Source organism: Artemia franciscana, chromosome 21 (assembly GCF_032884065.1).
Source record: "Artemia franciscana chromosome 21, ASM3288406v1, whole genome shotgun sequence".
NCBI lineage: Eukaryota > Metazoa > Arthropoda > Branchiopoda > Anostraca > Artemiidae > Artemia > Artemia franciscana.
Genome location: NC_088883.1, coordinates 5,910,943 through 5,933,244, shown reverse-complemented (window position 1 = coordinate 5,933,244; position 22,302 = coordinate 5,910,943). Strand labels below are relative to the sequence as shown.

Genomic DNA, 22,302 nt, shown 5'->3' with positions numbered 1-22,302 from the left:
CCGAATTTACCTATTAGCTGAGTTTGTTCTCTGCAAAACTGTTGATGCTCACTCACCAATTAAAAGACTTGGAATTTACCAAGTAACTAAGATTGTTCTAGTCAAAAGTGTTTTTATTAATCCTGTGCTACTCAGCCAGCAACTTAAACACTTAGGATTTATCAACTACCTGAGTTTATTGTAGTGCAAAGTGCTTTTTATCAAATTTTTGATACTCAGTCAGCAACTATGGCACTCGGAATTTACCAACTAGCTGAGTTGTATGCAAAAGCGCTTTTTAATGATTTTTTTTTTATACTCATTCACCCATTAAAAAGGATTGGAATTTATCAAGTAGCTGAGTTTGTTGTATACAAAAGTGCTTTTATTAATTTTTGGTACTCATCCAGTAGCTAAAAAACTCGGAAGTTATCAACTTCTTAGTTTATTGTAGTCAAATACACTTTTATTAAATTTTTGATGCTCATTCAGCAGCTACGACGGTCGGAATTTATGAACTACCTGATCTTGTTCTATGTAAAGTAATTTGTAATTAATGTTTGATACTCAGTCACCGATTGAAAGACTCGGAATTTACCAAGCAGCTGAGTTTGCTGTAGTCGAATTCTTTTATTAATTTTTTGTTTTTCACCTAGTAAGAAATATACTCGAAATTTGTCGACTACCTCAGTTTATTATATTCAAAAGTGCTTTCTACTAAATTGTTGATTCTCAGTCAGCAAAGAAGACACTCGGAACTTGCCTACTAGCTGAGTTTGTTGTTTGCAAAAGTGCACTTACTTAACCTTTTGATACTCAGTCACCAATTAAAAGACTCAGATTTGACCAAGTTGCTGAGCTTATTTTAATCAAAAGGTCTTTTATTAATTTTTTTGGTAGCCTATTCATCCAGCAGGTAGAACACACGGAATTTATCAACTACCTGAGATTGAAGTAGTTAAAACTGTTTGTATTAAAATTTTCATACTCAGTCAGCAACTATGACAATCATAATTTACCTACTAGCTGAGTTTATTGTATGTAAAAGGGCTTTTTATTAATTTTTGGTACTAAGTCACCAATGAAAAACACTTAAAATTTACAAAGTAGCTGAGTAAAATTTACAAACTTATCAAATACCTGAGTTTATTTTAGTCAAAATTGCTTTTTTATTATTTCTTTTTAGAATTAAAAGACTCAGAATTTACAAAGTACCTGAACTACTTTAGCTTATTGTAGTCAAAAGTGCTTTTTTTTAATTTTTGATGCTCAGTCAGTAAATAAGACACTCGGAATTCGCCTACTAGCTTAGTTTATTGCATACAAAAGTGTTTTTATAAATTTTTTTATACTCAGTCACCAATCAAAAGACTCGAAGTTTACCAAATTGCTGAGTTTCTTGTAGTCAAAAGTGCTTTCATCAATATTGTTAGTAGCCTACTCATCCAGCAGCTAAAACAAAGAATATATCAACCTGCTCAGTTTACTGAACGAATTCAAAGTTCCAAAAAATTCTAGGTTCTAAAATAATTTTAAGTCCCCCATAAAAGTCTAAGCTCGAAAAAAGAAGAAAAATGCCATTACAAAGATTATTTTTCTAATGGAAAAATCGTGGCTGATATTTATACCATCTTTATTATGTATGTTTAAAATAACACGTGATTCTTTGGTAACAAGTATATTTAATTTTATTTTAAGACATGAAAAAGTCATGGCCCTGGAGGAGGACATCGGGCCCTTGAGGGGAGCTCTGGGACCCAAACTCATGCGCAAGCCCGGTAATGAAAAACGGGTGTGCTCAGAACCATTGCATTACAAAAAGAATCTCTGATCCGTTGTAGTCAATACGATTTTCGGAGATCAAAACAAGTTTCATTAAACATCAAAAGAATATGTCTATCCAGCAGGCATTTCAAATCACTTTGGTATGCAAATTCATGCTGTGATACCGAAAAACATGCCTGGAAACAAATCACTGATAGTATTTACTGTATATCCAACTCCAATCGAGAAATCGATTGCGCAATAAACTTGTTAAGGTATTTTGACGCTTTACATCAGTTGGCTAGCGTCCCAGAAACAATACATTTATTGCCTAGGATGCATTTCTCAGAACATAATATCATCAATGACTTGTTGGCTTAGTCGAGTAACATGTTCTTTTACCATAGGAAATAATGGACCTAACGCTCGATTTAAAGTAAAAAAAGGGGAAAAAATTTCTTATAGATAAGTTGAGCAATTGAGTAGCGATTTCTCCAATTGAGAAATATTTTGTGCAATTAATCCCAGAAACAACAAATTGATTACCTAAAATGTATTTCTAAAAATATAGTATCATCAATGACTTATTGGGCTAGTCGTGTAAGGTGTCGTTCTTTTACCATAGGAAACAATGGGCCTCACGTTCGAATCATACATCAGACATGGAAAACTTCTTAGAAGTTAACAAATGTTGTTGGCTCGGTTGTTATCTCAAAAGATCAGATGTAAGGGTTGTCACAGAACGTACTGCGTTTTTTCACGGACAAGATGAATGATTACACAATACCAGATAACGGATCATTCATGAAATTCTCAAAAAATGGGAAGTATATTTTCAGAATTATGCCAAAAAAGGCATTAGCAAATCCTAAAGTACATCGGGATATCTGTGAATTGGGATCTAAAAGGCCTATAGGAGGGGTTACTAACTCGATTGGTACATCGGGGTATGTGTGTACTGGATCCAAAAGGCCTATACTACTAATGTTAGAATAATCCTATTATTGGTTTGCTAGATCTGTACAAGAGATTTAGAATCATTTTCATATTCTTGATTTAATTCCTTTCGACTTCCTTTCTAATGCTTAATATTATTTTTGATAAACGTGATTAGCCCGAAGTTGAATTCGTATGGAGGAACTTGAACTATTGACCGTAAAAATAAAATTAAAATTTACTTACAAAACGGATGTATCTTTTTACGAGAAGAGTTTTATTGTTTATTTACAATTATCTGAAGGTTACTGCACGGACGCTTTACGATCAAAGATGTTTTTTTTTCGAAACTAATTAGCGATAATTAATGCTTTCTTGTTTTCTTATTTTGAACCAGCTCTTTCAAATTTTAATGATAATATTGAATAAAAACTCTTTTAATAGAATGCAAGTAAAGATAGAAAATTAAGAAATATTAAATAAAGATTAAGAATGAAGCAGGATAACAAAAATCTTGCCTGCAAAACATCTAATTGAAAAACCTGTTGCCTTGGATAAATACCCGATATAAAACAAAAATGCAGCTGAGTCCTAACCACAGCAACAACCCAAAAAAAAAATCTAATTGATCATAATCGTAGTAACAAGCGGGGATTTCTATTCGCAAAAGTGTAATTAAATTGTCGTACTGAAACGTATGAAATGATGCATGTTTTAAAATCTAGGATGGGGAAATATGTTTTTTTTATTGAATGTATCAAAAATAGGCTTCCTTCAATGCATTATACATTTATTTTTCAAAATCTAAGGAGGGAAAGAATTCTCCCTGGCCCCTCCAATTGGTGCTCCTGCTTACAATGCAGCTTTAAAATATCCGGTAAACTTTATTCGGTTTAGTACGTCCATCTGGATTTAGTAATCCAGTATTCACAGATAATTTATTATTCAGATTTTTTTTAAATGGCCATCTTGTCCCTCCCAAGAATAATAAAAAATTTCAGAATTAAAATATGTTTGAGCAAAAAAATTTCCAGGGCTGACACAACATATGGGCAACGTTTTTTGGAGGAGTTCTCACTCCCAAAACCAAATAAACTAAGTCTTAAGAATATAAACCATATGAGCATATAATGTTCACGACTGTATGTTCCTAGTAAGTATGTTCCCCACAATGTTCCTAGTAAGAATGGCACAAGTAAGCGTGGGGACAGTGTACTAAGTCTGAACGGGACAACTAAGTGCGGGTGCAATTAAAAATGTCCCCACAGCAGTATTGGTTTTAGGTCTCCATAATGTGGGGGGCAAGATATACCATAAGAATAAGAATATGAAATAAAAGAAATTTAATGTTGGATGTCAGAAAAATAGGGGAGGAGCTGCTCCCACACAGAGACCTAGACCCACCAACGCCCCACAAGACTCAATTCTGGAATCCCAAGCCCTTCTGATTTGTTTTGAGATAATCCCCTTTGGGACAGAGTTGACAATCCATTCCTAGTTTGCAAGAGTTGGATACTAGACAATGGAAATGTCAAGAGACAAATCCAATTTTTTTTAAATATCCCAAAATATCTGGAAACAAAAAAAAATTGTTAGAACTTAAGCTCTCTTTTGGATCTCAAATAACATCATTTCACCCATCTCATCCCTAAACATTTTAATTCTGAAATCTTTTGAGTTTCTGATATATTTTTACGGCTCCCCTTCGGCCCAAAAAACTATTTAAGCGCATGAACTCCTCACTAGATATGTTACTAGCCCGAAGTATTTTAGAATAGTGAACAGTGATCAATATAAAAAGGAAACAAGGAACCCGTCCGATAATGAATGGATGAAAACGTAAAGGAGGCATTTGCGTATGGCCGTAAAGGTGCAATTAAAAATGTCCCCACAGCAGTATTGGTTTTAGGTCTCCATAATGTGGGGGGGCAAGATATACCATAAGAATAAGAATATGAAATAAAAGAAATTTAATGTTGGATGTCAGAAAAATAGGGGAGGAGCTGCTCCCACACAGAGACCTAGACCCACCAACGCCCCACAAGACTCAATTCTGGAATCCCAAGCCCTTCTGATTTGTTTTGAGATAATCCCCTTTGGGACAGAGTTGACAATCCATTCCTAGTTTGCAAGAGTTGGATACTAGACAATGGAAATGTCAAGAGACAAATCCAATTTTTTTTAAATATCCCAAAATATCTGGAAACAAAAAAAAATTGTTAGAACTTAAGCTCTCTTTTGGATCTCAAATAACATCATTTCACCCATCTCATCCCTAAACATTTTAATTCTGAAATCTTTTGAGTTTCTGATATATTTTTACGGCTCCCCTTCGGCCCAAAAAACTATTTAAGCGCATGAACTCCTCACTAGATATGTTACTAGCCCGAAGTATTTTAGAATAGTGAACAGTGATCAATATAAAAAGGAAACAAGGAACCCGTCCGATAATGAATGGATGAAAACGTAAAGGAGGCATTTGCGTATGGCCGTATCCAGTGGGTGATCTACTGGGCTCGAACCCCTCCCCCCCCCCAAAAAAAAAATTGTCCGATTCATAAAAAAGTAACAAAATGCACAATTACAAATTTTTGATGACTTTTACGAAACCTTTTCAATACATCCCCCTCCAGAAAAATACAACCCCCCCAAAAAAAAACAAACAGGATAGACCCATGCATTTACGTATCATTATTTATTTGAAAGCGGGTAATGTAATGTTTTTTACCTAATTTGAATTCGAAGTTTTAAGGAATCCAGGAAAATTTAGGATTTTTGAGGCCTCAATCTTGACCCTCCCCCCGGTCACTTGCGTAAAAATATGTCCCACAGGGCTATCGTTAAGCCATTTTAAAAATGGCTTTAATATTTCCAAGTATCAATGCAAAAAAAGGCATTCTTCTTAATGAGTTAATTAATGCCAGACAATCAAATTAATATTCCTCTATTTCCCTCTATGTCTCTCGCTTTTCCTTATGTGGCCTCAGATGGTACTATAACTGAAACGGGTACTTCCCTTTACAATACTTTGTCTTTATACAGAACTTTGATAGTTGTCTTTCCTTCTGTTTTTCAATCTTCCTCTCTTTCTCTCTATGTCTCTCTTTTTCCCTTATATGGCTTATTATAGTACTATGTCTGAAACGTGTACTATGTTTTTACACAGAACTATGCTAGTTGTCTTTCCTTCTCTTTTTCATCTCCTCGGGTCATCTCTTCAGTATGCTGTGTTAAAGCATCGAACGGCGACACACGTGGCTTCAAGGTGATGTCTAGCGTCAGGCAAAACTGTGTCCAGTCAACTCTCCTCTTAGTTCTAGTTGTAGACTACATATTTAAACAGATAAATGGGCGTGTAATCTGGACTGCAGGAAGACTTCTTCAGGACGTCGACTTAGCCGACGATACTGGGCTCTTAAAAGCCGACAAGCAGAAGCTTCAGGAATTCCTGAACAAACTCACAGATAAAGCTGAAAAATTCAGACTACACATCAATGCACCAAAGACAAAAGCTATGTCAATCAGTAGTCCACTCATGGGAATCTAACTAGGAGGACAGGACATCGAGCAGGTGACAGACTTCAAGTACTTGGGAAGTACAGTCACTTCCAGTGGTGACTGAAAAAGAATTGCCCACCAGGATAGCCTTGGCCAATGCATCATTTCAGCGACTCGTACTTGTCTGGAAATCCACAGTATACTCGTTGAAGTTGAAACTCAGGTTGGTCCAGTGCAGTACTGTCTGTCCTAAGTTATGCTATGGAATGCATTAAGCTAACTGTGGAACAGGAGAAACGACTTCGATAATAACTGTCTTCGCCGAATCTTTAAAATCAGTTGGAGAGGCCGTGTCAGCAACGAAGAGATCCGTACCTGCACAGGCCAGCCAGATATCACAACCGTTGTACGGCAACGTAGATGGCGATACCTTTGACCCATCCTCCTTATGTTAGAACACAGACTTCAAAAAATGCTCCTCTACTGGCAACTGGAAGGCACCCATCACCAAGGAAGACCAAAGAACCTGCTCCGTAAGACGTATGAACCTGACGGAAGAGCCCTCCAGACGAGCGTCATTCATGAGTGGGAAGACATATATACAGTGGCTCAGATGAGGGAAAATTAGAGACTACTCACCGACGCCCTGTGTGCCTCCAGGGCACTGGAGGAACTAAGGTCTAAGATAAGGTCGGGGTCTATTTTCTCTTTCTATTTGTTATGAAGTTTAAATTAGTAACATATTTATGGCGCAATTTATGAAGAAAATTCCTAAGAGCTGTTAGGGAAACCACAAATGAAGGACTCGTTGACGACGGAGTGAACATTTGATACCACTGAAGATACAATTTTATATTTAAATTCGAGTTTTACCTAACTCGGTTTATTCCAGCGACAAATATATGTAAATATTTACCTGAAGGGCTGTCGTTTGAGCAATCATAAGGATGACCCTTAATGGTAGTGTCGCCTTGTATGACTTGTGAGACCACAGTCTATGGGCTCCCGCTGTTATACCAAGCATGCCACTGAACAGGTGAACAAGCCATGCTAAAAGAATAAATATTACCGTGAAAGACCGAAATGAGAGATTGCCAACATTCACTGATGATCATATATATATATATATATATATATATATATATATATATATATATATATATATATATATATATATATATATATATATAACCTGTCCTCCTAAACTGGTGGGGAAATAAAAACCAGGGTCAGTGCACTACTTTTAGATAGGACTGGTTCTCGTCGTCCATTTTAGAATGAATTCAGCTAAATAGAAATCAAACACCAACATGAATAAACTACGTCCACTTACGTCAAACTAAATGACTGATAAGTTAAAAGCAGAACTAAAACATTTCTTATCTTTTTGGTCTTCATTGTTAGTCTTATGGCCTTATTCTATCTTATGCCTTCTAGCTTAATTATGACTTTAAGGATTCTGGCTTCAGTAGACTCGAATGATCCTTAATAGGAAAGAAATGAACCTCTCTTTTTCTAGGACTACGCCCATGAAGGAAATTTATTGAAGTTTTTGTAATATTAATGACAAATAAACTCCTAAGAAACAAGTATGTTTTATTAATCAATGCGTCACGGAATATTAATATTCAATAACTAGGAAAGCTGTTGCTAAAATCAAAATTTGGCGCCTGCAATGCCCTTGAATTTCTATAGCTAATAATTATTTTCATAGCCAATAAAGAAAACAAATTTATTAGTTCGATAATCAGTTTGAATTATTTACATCTCCTTTTACGTTTATTAGCTCAGCAAAAATCTATTTTCATATTAAAAATATTAAAGTGTAAATAGTATATTCAAGGCTGTGACTGATTCGAACCTGATTTCAGATTATAAGTCATATAGGCAATATGTTACAAATTTTACAACAGTTACTAAAGTTGGATTTTTTAAAATTGAAGTTGCTCGGGACTTGAACCCACAGTCTTTTCTCAACCAAAAACTTGTTGTAAAGCCACCTTCCAAACAATTACGAAAATACTCTTATAAGAATTGATTCTTTACATTTCTTTTAATTTCATTTCACGTATTATTTTTTGTTTTATTTATCTTTTACATTACATAATCAAATAATCAGAATAATCAAAATAATTTATCAAAAGATAAATTATTTATCTTTTACATTACATTATATATACACGATAAAAAGTATCATTTATTAAAAACAAGAGTTTCGTATTTGGCAACGAAGCGTGGATGAGCTCTTACAAGTTCTTACGTAGCTTTATTATATTTTAAGTTAACAAATTTTAGGGGAGAAACTAAATAAATTTTTTTCTAACAATGTGATTTTAGAAATATTTCTTAAGAATCCAAGCCTAGAAATATTGACACAATTTTTTCTTTAGATTTAATATAAATGAGAACTTTTCTATCCTTTTGATCACTCCATTACCCATTTGCAATTTTTTTTTATAAAATTGTATTTAGCAAAAAATAAATTGCCCATTTGGCAATAAGATATGGATTCGTTGTTACAAATGTGCAATCTTATTAATTTTTTCGGTAGGGGAGGGGGATTGGTCAGAAAAAACTGTTCTTAGAGAGAAAGTCGATTAAAATTCTTTATCTAGTCATGACGTTTTTGGAAAAAAGCCCTGAGATTTCTGGCAATGGAATATTGACTTATAATATTTTAGATTTAACGGGAATGGGAAATTTTCCATCACTCTGATCAATCTTCCATCAATTGTTACCTATGATATAAAATTGTATTTACCAAAATAGGAGTTACCCATTTGGCAGTAAAGGAAGTGCTGTTACAAATATGTAAACCTATTAGATTGTTCTCTGGGGGGGGGGAGAGCAATGATATTCAGGTGTAAACTAAATTACCGTTCTTTATCTAACCATGGGTTTTCTTAGGTTTGATACCTGAAATTTCTAGCTAGAAAATTTTCACAGTTTTTTTTTCCTTTTTTTTTATAGGAACATAGTTTATTCTTTCCTTTCGGTAGCTCCTCTACCATTTACTACATAGACATAAAAATTTATTTACCAAAGTCGAGAATTGCCTATTTGGCAATAAAGTATAGATATGTTGTTATAAGTTTGTTATTCAACTACACTTCTTTCGGTGGGGGAGAGGGTTATGGTAATAGTTTTTAGGGAGAAAGAAGATTAAAGTTTTTTATTTATTCATGGAGTTTTTGGACCCAATCCATGAAATTTCTGACCACGAAATATTGACATATACTTTTTTAAATTTAACAGGAATGGGGATTTTTCTATTCTTTTAAGGATAATATAATTTAATTTAAGGATATCCTTTTGGGGATTAACCACCACCACTTGCAGCTGTTGATATAAAATTGAACTTACCATAAGTAAGAGTAGCGCCCTATTAATTTTTTTGGCGAGGGGGTGGGAGGGGGGTAGACTAAGGATCTTCACGGAGAAAGTAAATTAAAGTCTTATCTAGCCATGAGGATTCCAAAGATTTCTAACCTCTAAATACTGACATATCTTTATTTATGCATGTTTTCATGAAAATGGGGTGTGAGATCATTCTCTTTAATTGCTCCACCACCCTTTGCCACTTGTGTGGTAAATTACATTTACCAAAAACAAGAGTTCTACATTTGACAATAAGAAATTAACACAATCTTGCAAAGCTATAGTCAGACTACATTTTTTTTTCCCAGGGCTGTGCATAAAAAATTTTCAGTAAGAAATTAAAATGAAGTTTTTCATCTCGCCATTCTATTTTTAGCAATGATACCTTAAATTGCAAAACACGAGATATTTAAACATTACATAGATCTCAGGGAGTTTAGCATGTTCCACACCTTTACCACTATTGCTTGCCACAACTGATACATAATTGTATTTACCAAAAACGAGAGTTTCCCATTTGGCGAAGAACAGTCCGAGGTAAAATCCGTAGATGGCAGCAGTATGCAAAAGGATAAACATCCCAACATTTCTCCATACTACGTCTGTTTTGAAATACCTCCTTTCATCCTGAATTCTGATTTGTCCAGCTCTATCAGCTTCTATAAACTCTGAGAGAGTAACCGATTCTGACTCCTATAGGGGAAAAAAATCGGATGAGGGAGATAATTACTAAAAACACCAAGATATCGAAATAAATCTAAAAAGAATGCCGCAATTAAAGAAAAAGACAGAACAATGAACAAAAACAAAGATATATAATTGAGAAACAAAAATAAAATACAAGAATAATCAGCGCTACTTAGGATGTAAAGTGGTCATTTGATGATTGGTAGCTTTAACCATTAGCGTCAATTCAAAAAAATGAAAAGGAGGACAAAAATACATTTTCCAAAACCAAGAGGAAGGGAAGGATTCTTTCAATTTTGACAACGAAAATATCGCAAAGACATTTTTCAACGAAAATAAAAAAAAAACCAATTGTCATACCCAATAAAAGAAAAAAAAACAAGATCTGTGAACGATGTAGATTTTTTTGCATATTTTAACATAAAAGATAACATTATAAAGAAGCAGAAAAGTGAAATACCCAGAAATTAGACTGAAAAACCTGTATCAACACTAATTTGATCCTCAATAATACTAATATCGCAACACTGCTTCTATTGTCAGATTTCAGAAAGATATGATAACCACTGCTCTAAACTTTCTCCCTTTCCAATTTAAAAGGAATATACCTAGTCTTCACTCTAATCGCTGAGTTGTCAAGCTTATGTTTGAAAATTGAGTTTTGTTCAACACAAAAAATTAAGAACGACATATAATATATTTTTTACTGCTATTATATATTTGCTGTTATTATATAGTTATTTACTGTTTTATAAAGTAGAATTGATAGAAAGAGTCAAACTTTAGCGTAAAGAGCGGGGCGTTGAGAAGGAACAGCCCTTTTCATGAACGGAGTAATTTCTGTTCGTTTCAAGTTTTAATGTCGATCCTTACTTTCAGTAAAAAAAAAAAAATATTTAATTTCTTGAAGAAATAACATGCAAGAAGTTTCACAAACAAAAATCAGCATGCATCATGTTTCACGAAGAAAAAACCAACATGCAACAAGTTTCGCAAAGAGAAAATCATGATTAGTCAAGTTATATGAGAGAATAAATCAATGTGCGGCCAGTTTCACGAACAAAATTCTCAAGACAAATTAAGTTTCACGAACAGAAATGAGCAAGCAACAAGCTCTATGAACAAAACTGGTTTCCCAATGAGAAATGTGCAAGTTTCACGAATAGAAAACATCAATATGCAACTAGTTTCATGAGGAAGAAATAAAAATATAACAAATTTCTTGTGGACATAAATCAAGATGAAATAAATTTTATGAAGAAATAATTCATATGCAACAAGTTTCACTAACAAAAATCAGCATGCATCTTGTTTCACGACGATAAAACCAATATGCAACGATTTTCATGAAGAAAAATATCATGATAAATTAAGTTTTACGAAAGAATAAAACAGCATACAGCAAATTTCATGAAGGAAAATATCAAGATAACTTAGTTTCACGAACAACAATCAGCAAGCACCAAGTTCCACGAACAAAAACGGTTTTACGAGGGGAAAAAATAAATGTACACGTTTCAAGGAGAGAAAATTAACATGCAATACGCTTCATGAAGATGAAGAAAAATATATCAAGTTTCTCGAAGAAAAATCAGGATACATTAAGTTTCTTGAAGAAATAATCCACATGCAACAAGTTTCACGAGCGAAAATCAGCATGACTCGCAATCACGCACAAAAACCAAGATGTTAAAAGTTTCACTATAAAAATATGATAAATTAGATTTTACGAAGGAATAGATCATCATACAACCAGTTTCACGAAGAAAAATATCAATATACATCAAGTTTTTTGAAGAAACAATCCACATGCAGCAAGTTTTACTAACAAAAATTTACATGCATCTTGTTTCACGAAGAAAAACTCAATATGCAACAAGTTTGAAATAAATCAGCCCAACAAAAAGTTTCAGAAAGACAAGCAATAACATATATTATGTTTCGAGCAGAATAAATCAGCATGCAACATGTTTCACGAACCCAAAAATTTCAACATGTAACGTTTTCCACGAAGAAAAATATCAAGATAAAACAAATTTCATGAAAGGAAAAAATTAACATACCACCAGTTTCATCAAGAGAAACTAAAACTACAAGAAGTTTAAAAAAAAATGTAATATGCAACAGGTTTCACGAAGAAATAATCCACATACAACATGTTTCATGAACAAAAAAAAACAATATGCTACTAGTTTCACGAAGAGAAAAAACATTAACGTAGAACAAGTGTCACAAAGAGAAAAAAATGTATATGCAACATGTGTCACGAACGAAAAATCAATATAAAATATCTTTCAAGAAAATAAAAATAAAAAAAGAAATAAAACAAGTTTACTGAAGAAAAAATTAACATACAATAAATTTTACGAAAACAATTGACATACATTGAGCTTGTTTAAAAATTCTGAGATAGTCAATTGATTCGAAATATTGTACACATATTGAGCCTCCTCTTTCAGAGACAGTAATTTCGTACAGTAGCAAATTCGTTTCTAAAGGTGCAGGTAGCCCCACAAAGTAACGGTTAACATAGACGTTTATTTTAGTCAAAAAGACTGTCGCACAGCAAAGTGGCGTTTCCAGCCACTTTGTGCTGCAAAATAAGTGTTCTACGCAAAAGAAGTCCAAGAAAGCTATTGTGAGAACGATGTGGTCAATTGATTTTGAATTATTGAAAACTATACGCATATTGAGCCTCGAGTGGCAGAGGCAATAATGCCATAAGGTAGTGCATTCGTTTCTGAAGGTGCGGGTAGTCTTACAATATAACGGTTAACATAGAAACATATTTTAGTAAAAAAGACTGTCCCACAGCAATGAGGTGTTTTCAACCATTGTGTGGTGCAAAACAACAATTTTAGCCCAAAGAAGTCAAAAAGCTACTACGTGAAAATTCTCAGATAGTTAGTTGATTTTTAATTGTCAAAAATTTAATTAAACTATTGTGTAACGAGCAACCATAATGTGCAAAAGTAAATTTTGCTATGACGTAACAAGCAAAGAAATATTTATTGGATGGGGCTTCGTAGGTTTCTGAAAGGAAATCTAATTGGGGTGGGGTCTCGGAGGTTTTCAAACATAACAAGCAAATAAATCATGATTTGGCGTAATTAGAGAAACTATTATGTAACGTTTGCATCTTGACTACCGGACTCTTAACATTCCCTATTAGGTAACAATCAAACCCTATAACGTAACAGACATCTGAAAACATTCCCTATTGCGTAACAACCAAAGTAAACAAAACACATCACGTAACAGGCACCTAAAATCTCTCATCGGAATGGCGGAATAGGGACGCGTTTAAAACTAGGGATAGGGCTGTCACAAAAACCATGGAGAGTATACTACTGAATACGACCCTGCCTCATATAGCAGAATCGGAAATTAAAATAGATAGAAGTTGGTTTGAAAAGCTTATATCGACACCACTTTAATTCCAAGTATTCTTTACTACTACTGCATCTTATTATCTTCGTCACATTCATCATGAGGATAGGGAAACTGCTGCTCCAAACATTCGTCCTTTTAAATTTCCAAAAAATATATACCTTAAGTCCTCACTGTGATTGGTCAATTATAAAAATGATGCTTGGAAGCTTGCCAAATTTAGAAAACTACACACATGATACACTATTGGCTCTTCTGAAGTACGTTCTGCGTAATTTTATTTTTGTTCAAAAGCGTAACAGTATTGCGGTTCTTTCGTATGGCTCATTTTATTAGAAATAAAGCGACATTCTATATTCATGGAAATGTTTTAGGTGGCCAGGAAGGATCCTAGACGTAATTTTGAACAGGGATGAGAGTTTAAAAACGAAGGTTTTATCCCCAAAATGTCGGGTTAATTCTACGTTTGCGATTTCACTCCCAGGCTCTGTTAAATATCTCAAGATGAATCTTATTTTTCTATGGTAATTTCCTTTTGCTGTGCCCTTGCCATACCTCGGTGATGTGGTTAGTGATTTCTGTTAAATACTAAGATTTCAGACTTGGTGAGTATTTTGTATTGAGAAGAAAATAAATATGGATCTCTTTTCGGGGATTGGCTAGCAAAAATTAGGTTTGGCAATCCTGCTTCTATGAGTTCTGAGAAATTAGCTTATTCTGACTGCTATAGGAATAATTAACATATCGGACTAGGTTTAAGTAAAATAAATGGAAAAGGGCTTTTGATGATAAAGGTGCAATCGTATCCCCAGTAAACCGATGGATATTACAAAGCATTGCTTACAGTAGTGGGATTGGTCATATCAGAAATTTCCGAAACTTTTCCTCAGAACCAAACCCTTTGAGTAGCAAATCTAGGACCCTCACCATGGTCTTAGGAATTAAAAAAGCTGTCATAATGTTACAATTTTCGGAAATGAGATCAATAGTCTAATTGATCGATTGGTTTAATCAAGCTCAGATTATTCTCACACCATTGCTACCAAAGAAAACCTGAAGGTTTATTATACCTCTCGAGTCGTAATGACTAGCTTTCGATTGAAATTTGGTAAAAGATAAAAAAAAGAATTATGTAACAAATATAAGAACTTGTGGGATACCCCCTAGAAACCTGAAATTTAAAGAGTGGAAATAAGCTTTCGGAATTGGGTCAGTCTGAAATAATTTAAATTTTTTAAAATCTTCAAGAGACTCTAATCCTCCATTCCACCTAGGGTAGAATGAAGAAAGAAACATTCACTAGAGCCTCAACTTTAGGTGGCTTAGTATGATAAATGTGTTCGAATATTTTAAAAGATGCTTGATTCAAATTGTTTTCAATTTCTTGAGAAAATCAATTTTATAGTCTTTATTCTTAAGAATTAGAAATTTGTGTTCGAATTTAAAATTTTTAAAATTTTTTTAGAATTTAGAAAATATGTAGAACAGACGTTCTACGTATTTCTTACATAGTTCTACATATTTTGACATAGTTCTACACAGAATTTAAAAAATCTGTAGAAAAGCAGTTCTGAAAATTAGAATATTTTAATTGGAAATCGTCTTTATTTTTATGAAAATTAGTTCAAATATTTCAGAGGGAAAAGATGTGGATTTTTTTTAAAACAGCAACATTTATGATTCGACTATTTTGTATCTCCAAAATCTGGACCCAAAGATCTCCACCTCTCTCTATACTGCTTCTCTCTGGGTTCTAGCTGTTGTTTTGTCACTTAGGATGGCGAAGAATTGGTTCTTACTTATATAAATGCAGAAAAGGGAGAAAAAAGGGGGAATAAAGTAAATATGATTGCGTACATTTGAGAGACCAAATTGACTCAAACAAAATTCTTCGTTTTGAGTTTTGTATGAAAAAAGGCCCTTTGAATATGGGAGAAATGGCCATTCATCACTTAAAATATTTCTAGGAGCTTTCTTGAGCAATTCTTAAGTAGTTGGTACAATAATGGACTATTTAAACTCAAAGATTAAAGATGAAATGAAAGTTTGATGAAATTAAAGTGACATGAAAGATAAAAATAAGTTTTATACATTTTTCTCACCTAGTAATCGATACATTCATATTGTTACTACCAATATTACCAGTTGTAGTCAATTAACAATATTAGCAATTGTCGCTGTTGCTTCGTTTTTTGGCTTAATTTTGCCATTTAATTGGGTCTCAAATTACATACTTAGTTGTTCTGACATAAGAGAAATCTAATTTGTGAATTTTTTACGTTAAGAAGTATCTAAAAGTAATCAGAAGGGCGAGTAATTGTGTTGCGAGAGCAGCACTTTGGTTTTGTCGTGTTTTTTTTTTCTAGCACCCCGATTTCAACTTAATCCTAGAAAGTGGCAAGAGTCTAACCTCTGCAGTTTTGACGGAAAGTGTGGACCTTAGGCTAGATTGATGAATGCATTTTGGAAAGCTTCGTAGAACTTTTGCCTGGGGCCAAAAATCTATTGTTTCTACCCATTTCTGTTCGTGATTTCAGCTGAGTTTATCACTCGGTTTTTTACACTTGGGATTGTGATGGAGAAATGGTATCAGATGTGCCTCTTAAACTTTAAAAGTTCTCTCATTGCTAAAGAACTTAGAGTTTATCCTTTGCTCCTTTCTAAGTGATGAAGTTAGAAACTTGGCCTACGGCAAACAGGTCAACTTTTGAACTAAGACAGATAATTGACGGCAGTCGATAGCTCTTGATGAGTTGATCAAAGCATATATCATCCATTTTTTGGTAGAAAAATTTCTTCATGAGATATATCAGTTTGAAAGTTTAAAGGGGTTGACAACTTCAGTAGTAAGGTACACACTGAAACCAAAAATAGGCCGATACAGAAATGGTGTCAGGTGTGTCTCTTGAAATTTAAAATTTTTCTCACTGCTAAAGAAATTAGAGTTTATCCTTTGCTCCTTTCTAAAAGATGACGTTTGAGACTTGGGCTATGGCAAATAAATCAACCTTTGAACTAAGACAAATAGATTTTTCTGACGGCAGTCGATAGCTCTTGTTGAGCCGATCAATGTATATGTTATCCATTTTTTAGTAGAAAAATTCCTTCATGAGATATACGAGTTTGAAGTTTAAAGGGGTTGACAACTTTAGTAGTAAGGTACACACTGAAACCAAAAATAGGCCGATACCAATTGTGAAACATATAGGGGAGCTTTAAGCAACAGTCGGATGTTAGCTCATAATCATGTTCGACAATTAGGGGTTTGCAAATTTTTCTAGTTGGTGTACCTATTATTTGTTTCCGGTGTATTTGATGGTAAGACGAACTTGGTTCCTGTGTTAAGGCATGTAGGGGACTTGTAAGTAATATTCAGCTGTTAGGCTACAATCATCTTCAGCGATGAGGGGTGTGCAACTTTTGCTAGTTGTAATGACGGGTTTGCAACTTTTGCGAGTTGGTGTACCTAGTATTTATTTTAAGATCCTTATAGATTAACAACTTCAGTGTTTAATCGAAGTAAGTAAAAAAAAACCAAAGTGTTGCTCTCGCAGCACTTTGCTTGGTGAAGCCGAAAAAAACGTTCCCACAACACCTCACATTGCCCATGCAACGTAAATCTAGTTGACTTAAATTTGTTGTAGCATTGATCTGAATTGGAAGTCTGATTTACCAAAAAATCGTTTATTTAATCAGAGCTAGTTAATAAATACTTTAACGATCTCCGTCCTACCCCCCTTTGAAGCTCGAGAATATACTCCCTTGTCTATTTGTCAAAATTGTACTACTAATAGTGTACTGTTTTACTACTGTACTACTGCTACTACTACTGTAATTGTAATACTACTTCAAGCTGATTTTATTTCAAATTTTTACTTGAATTTCCGCAACCTGAAAAATATAAAGTGTAATTTTTCCATTTGAGATGAAAAACTAGTCCACTCATTATTATAAATAAGGGCTAGTGGGGGGATTGGGGCTCAGTCTGTAATTTATACCAAATATTTAAAAAAAATCACACTTCTCTGGCGAAAAAAAACCTTCGCTCAAACATCAACCTTTAGAAAAATTAAAAAGACAATTGCGGAATTTTACAGCTGAAAAAATTAGTCCCGGCATTAATACATCAATTATTCCAAATTAATCATTCTGAACACTGGTAAATGAGTCGAATTTGGCAATTTTATGGTTTTGTTTCGACGAAATAAGCGTTGTAACTAAAAACTCAGCACACAAAATCCTAAAAACAGGTTCGTACCTGTTTCGTACACTGGTTCATACAGGTTCGTACGAACCTGTTTGAACCGTACGAACCGTTCGTACGAATACAGCCACTGAGTGAAACAAATAAACTTATCTGATATATAATTAAATAATTACTCTTTGGCACATTGAAATAATCTTAATTTTAATTCAACTTTTCATCAAGACTAGTACGATTTCTCGAACATTTACTCAAGTCTGCGTCAAGCAACACTGAACGTAGAACGCCTACCAACCCCTTCAGCTGTTTAAAAAGTAGTCGATTGTATGAATAGTGAGCAGTCATATTGCAAACTTAAAAGTGAAAATCATTCGAGTTAATAACATAGAAAAAGAGAAATTGTAAAACTTGTCAGATTTTTTTTTATTTAGCCTAGCTATAGTTTATTTCATTAACGTTGATTGAGTTACCTTAAATTAACGTGAATATAATATATACATATATATATATATATATATATATATATATATATATATATATATATATATATATATATATATATATATATATATATATATATATATATATATATATATATATATATATATATATATATATATATGTATAATTATTAAAACGGGTATTAAAGCATCAAGGAAAATTTTAATTTTTTTAAATTTGATTGTTGGAATTGGCGCTATGGAAATTTACGCAGCCATATATACAGATAAAAAAATTAGGAGTGTGCGATTTTTTTTTTGCAGTAGCAGTTACTGAACTTAAAAAAACAACGTGTGCTAAAAATCAGCAAAATAAGCAGAAAGTACATGGCCCCAAGGCCACATCCAGCCTCGACCTTCCCCCAAGATATCTGCCCGAATCGTAAAAAAATTAAAAGAATGTATATAATTAAATTTTTGACGCGATTTTAAAGCTTTAAAAAAACGAAAAAATACCCCCTTCCCGAACAAAAATTCAGGATATGTCCTTGCATGACACCAAAAAGTTTAAGAAGGTATAGATTTCCTTTGAAGATGTAATTATCTTTTGGAATCAACAGAATGTTAATGTCTGGATTTTATGGGGGGGAAAGCATTATCGAATTGAATTAATTAGTTGTGGTTACTTGCTTTCGCGGCTCAACCTACAAACACTGACAAAATATGGCACTGCACTTAAAAAAAATCCTAATTTTGGATTAGCCAAACGAAAGATTTTACAAAATCACGGTTTTGTGCATGAAAAGACATAAGATTGGTCCAGGGGGAAGGGAGAAAATATGTGCTTCAATATCCTTGGCACATCAAATGAGCATGAAAGTACGCGTGCTTTTAGAAAATGAATGAAGTATAAAAACCTAAAAAAAAAAAATCAGGTATAAGACTTGAAAGAGAAAATTACTGGAATCAATAAAATCGATAAAGAGAAACCAGAAAAATACCACAAACATGTCACAAATGTTACTTTTATTTATCGAACTTAAATTTTTCCAAGCAATGCTAATTAAATGAGCGTGAAACTTGCACTTTTTTTTTAAATGATACCAATTACGGACTATTTTTTACCTATGTTAGGTTTTAATTTTCTAAGAGAAAACGTGTGTTTTTTTTCTTGAAAAGCAAGACTTTATGTTGTATTTTGGGGCATCCAAAAAGGCACCAATATACCTCTTGACATTTTGGAAAACTGCATTAAAATATTTACATATATTTGTAATAGTTCTTTTTAGTAAATTTTGTAGGATTTTCAGTATATATTTCTGCATAGATTTCGGAAAAAATAATAAGTACCTGTGCTAAAATGTATATTTTTTTTTGCGCCCTGCAACCAACTTGGTTACTCTTACTTGAAAATAGCGATTTTCTCATATTTTCCTTTTGGTTATTTTGACTTAAAACCTTTAGTGTCTGGAAAATCAAACATTAACGTTCCGTCGACTGAAAAAGCTTTTTTAAAATTTAATTTATGATTGTTTTTGAAATTGTGGCAAGAAGTTGCCTTTCCCCCCTTGTCCCCGTGTAAAATTTCTCCCAGAATCTTTCATTCTTACGTAATTTCTTGTCGCTGAAAATGCCCCCTCCCTGCATAAAAGGACCCCCCAAAAATATTTATGAATATTTCATATTGAAAAATACTTTGTGTAAACCATGGGAAAATTGCATAGCTAACAGCCCTTTCTCCGGAGCCCTAAGGTGGGCCATGTTTGAACCTTTCAATTTGTACTGAATCAAATGACTATCTCAAAATTTTGATCGGGTATCTTTGTGAGAAAAAGAGGTGTAAAAGGGGGCTTGTTGTCCTCCAATCTTTTTGGTTAATGAAAAAGGCGTTAAAAATTTTGATTTGCTTTCGTTTGTTCCCTCACCTGATCTTCTGGGAGCATTTGTTCGATATAATCACCCCTGGGGAAAACAAATCAATAAACAAATAAACTCACATTCTTTTCTTGCAAAAAAAAACGAATACAAATTTCTGTTAGATTGACAGAATATTAACATGAATAACTGGTAAAATTTTAGTTTAGTGGTTTTTAGCTGTGTTAAACAGTAGTTTAGTAGGGCGAATCGAACTTTCAGGAATGAAATCAGGGTCTAAAATATACTCCCGGAAAGTACTGTCAAGCTACTATGTCTATCTTGGATAGTTTTTGGAGGGCTTAGAAAATTGCATAGTCTGCATGATAAGTTTATCACCTACCAGAATTCTTACAAAAACGTGTTACCTTAATTTCGTATAGAATAAGATAAAATATTTATTTTTAAAAAAAATTTCTATCAGAAGCCCACAAAGGGCCAAATTTGGACTTCGGAGTCGACAAATCAAATGATTACACTAAAACTGGCAAAAATACAAAAAAAAAAAAACAGCGAAAAAGAAAAATCATAATGAATAATCATTTATGAGTCGATAATTAAACTGTAATAAGTCAATTGAAAAGTTAAAAAGATAAAAAATGGTCAAAGAGGGGGGGGCAAAAATAAGTGAATAAATACAAAAACGATAAATAAATATAAAATATAAGAAATTGAAACTAAAAATCAGAGGGGGGAAGCAAGCAAACAACCTGGACAGCACCATCAGCCAATAAAAAAAAAGAGAGAAAAAAGGAGAAACTAGTGGAACATTTAATTCATTTATTTCTGTGATGAAGGGGTCACAAGTTTTTTCGTTTGTTTTTGGGAATGGGGAGTGGTTGTGTTTCTGAAATCTTTTTCACTGGCTCTATTTTTTGCAGCGCAATTCCTGTTGATCAATAGAATTTAAGCGATCTCAAGGGGGTTTTTACCTTAAATTTATAGATCAAGATAAATTTATAAGAATTTATTAGATAAATTTATAGAAGAATATTAGATACATTTATAGAAGAAAGATTTGTATATCTTTAGAATCTTATAAATGAGGATTGAGCAAAGGTGTGAGACCACAATAGCTTTTCTTGTACCTCACTCGCACAGGGGTCTATTTTGGATGGTTTTATACGAACAACACAAAGATTGTAAAATGTCAATATCATTTGGAGGGGGAAGGCAGATATTTCTGCTTTAAAACACCCTCGCTGGGGATTATTCAGTCTCTGGATCCCTTCCCAAAAATTTCATCTGCCTAATTTAGGTACTTTCTTGGATCAACGAAAGCTCCTAATCTAGAATTCTACTTATTTTTTTTATCTATTCCGCATAAAAAACATACATCCTACACTTCCAAAATTTCACAATTTTCGTAGGGACACACTACAACAATTCTTCGGAGCTTCAGTCGTAGGCTGTACTTTTATAATATTTACCATTTGAAAACGATTTTTAATTAGCTCAGTGCTACATGATCCCCTCCTCTCCAAAGTCAGTTCTCGAAGGGTTGATGGGGCGTGGGAAATACCCAGTTACATTATTAGAGAATTAACAGTTAAAATTTTCAACTGTTTTCCAATTTTTCTAGGGGAATTTATTCACCTGGTCATGGAAGAGGCGGTATTCATCAGTGCCCTCATCTCCTCAGTGGAGGTATAATCTGATACATCGGCAATACTATAATACAATTTTCCCTGGACTGTACTAGTATCCCCAAACTTATCCTTAAAATAAACTCTAAAAATATAGACTTGAAATCTAACAATTAAAAGTTATTTACCATTTGCGGAAAGATATCACGGTTCCTAACCCTTGCAATTAGCGAAAACAAACTGCTAAATGAATGACACATAAACATTGCCAAAGCTGATAAAAATAGTGACGTTTGAAGCGAGTGAAATGTAAAAATATCTTTCTTAGAACTAAAAACGAAAGGCAAGATTAGCATACCACTTTGTTGCTATAACTATCTCGAAACTATAAAATAGGTTATTTTTGTTTTCTTTATAATTTTTTCATTGAAAATACATAAAAAGGTGTTATTGAAAATCTAAGGAGCGATTCCCCAAGCCCCCTGCTCCTGCACCTACAGTTTTTGTCGAGTAGAGCTATGGAAGC

At 33.5% G+C, this 22,302-nt stretch overlaps 1 protein-coding gene across 2 annotated transcripts in view; it reads right to left on the bottom strand.

The window, feature by feature from the left end:
• The window catches only part of LOC136041069 (delta(9)-fatty-acid desaturase fat-7-like), a 37,841-nt gene extending 15,758 nt beyond the window's left edge, over window positions 1-22,083 (bottom strand). The window contains exons 1-3 of one of the 2 annotated variants that reach the window (XM_065725621.1): window positions 21,965-22,083; window positions 10,053-10,248; window positions 7,094-7,227 (exon numbers count right to left, since the gene is read on the bottom strand). In XM_065725621.1, coding sequence (XP_065581693.1) covers window positions 7,094-7,227; window positions 10,053-10,248; window positions 21,965-22,042 — 408 coding nt within the window. In that variant the 5' untranslated portion in view covers window positions 22,043-22,083. Of the gene's footprint in view, window positions 1-7,093; window positions 7,228-10,052; window positions 10,249-18,012; window positions 18,082-21,964 lie in introns of those variants that run through there. The other variant, XM_065725622.1, reaches the window with a different exon arrangement.
• Window positions 22,084-22,302: the final 219 nt, after the last annotated feature.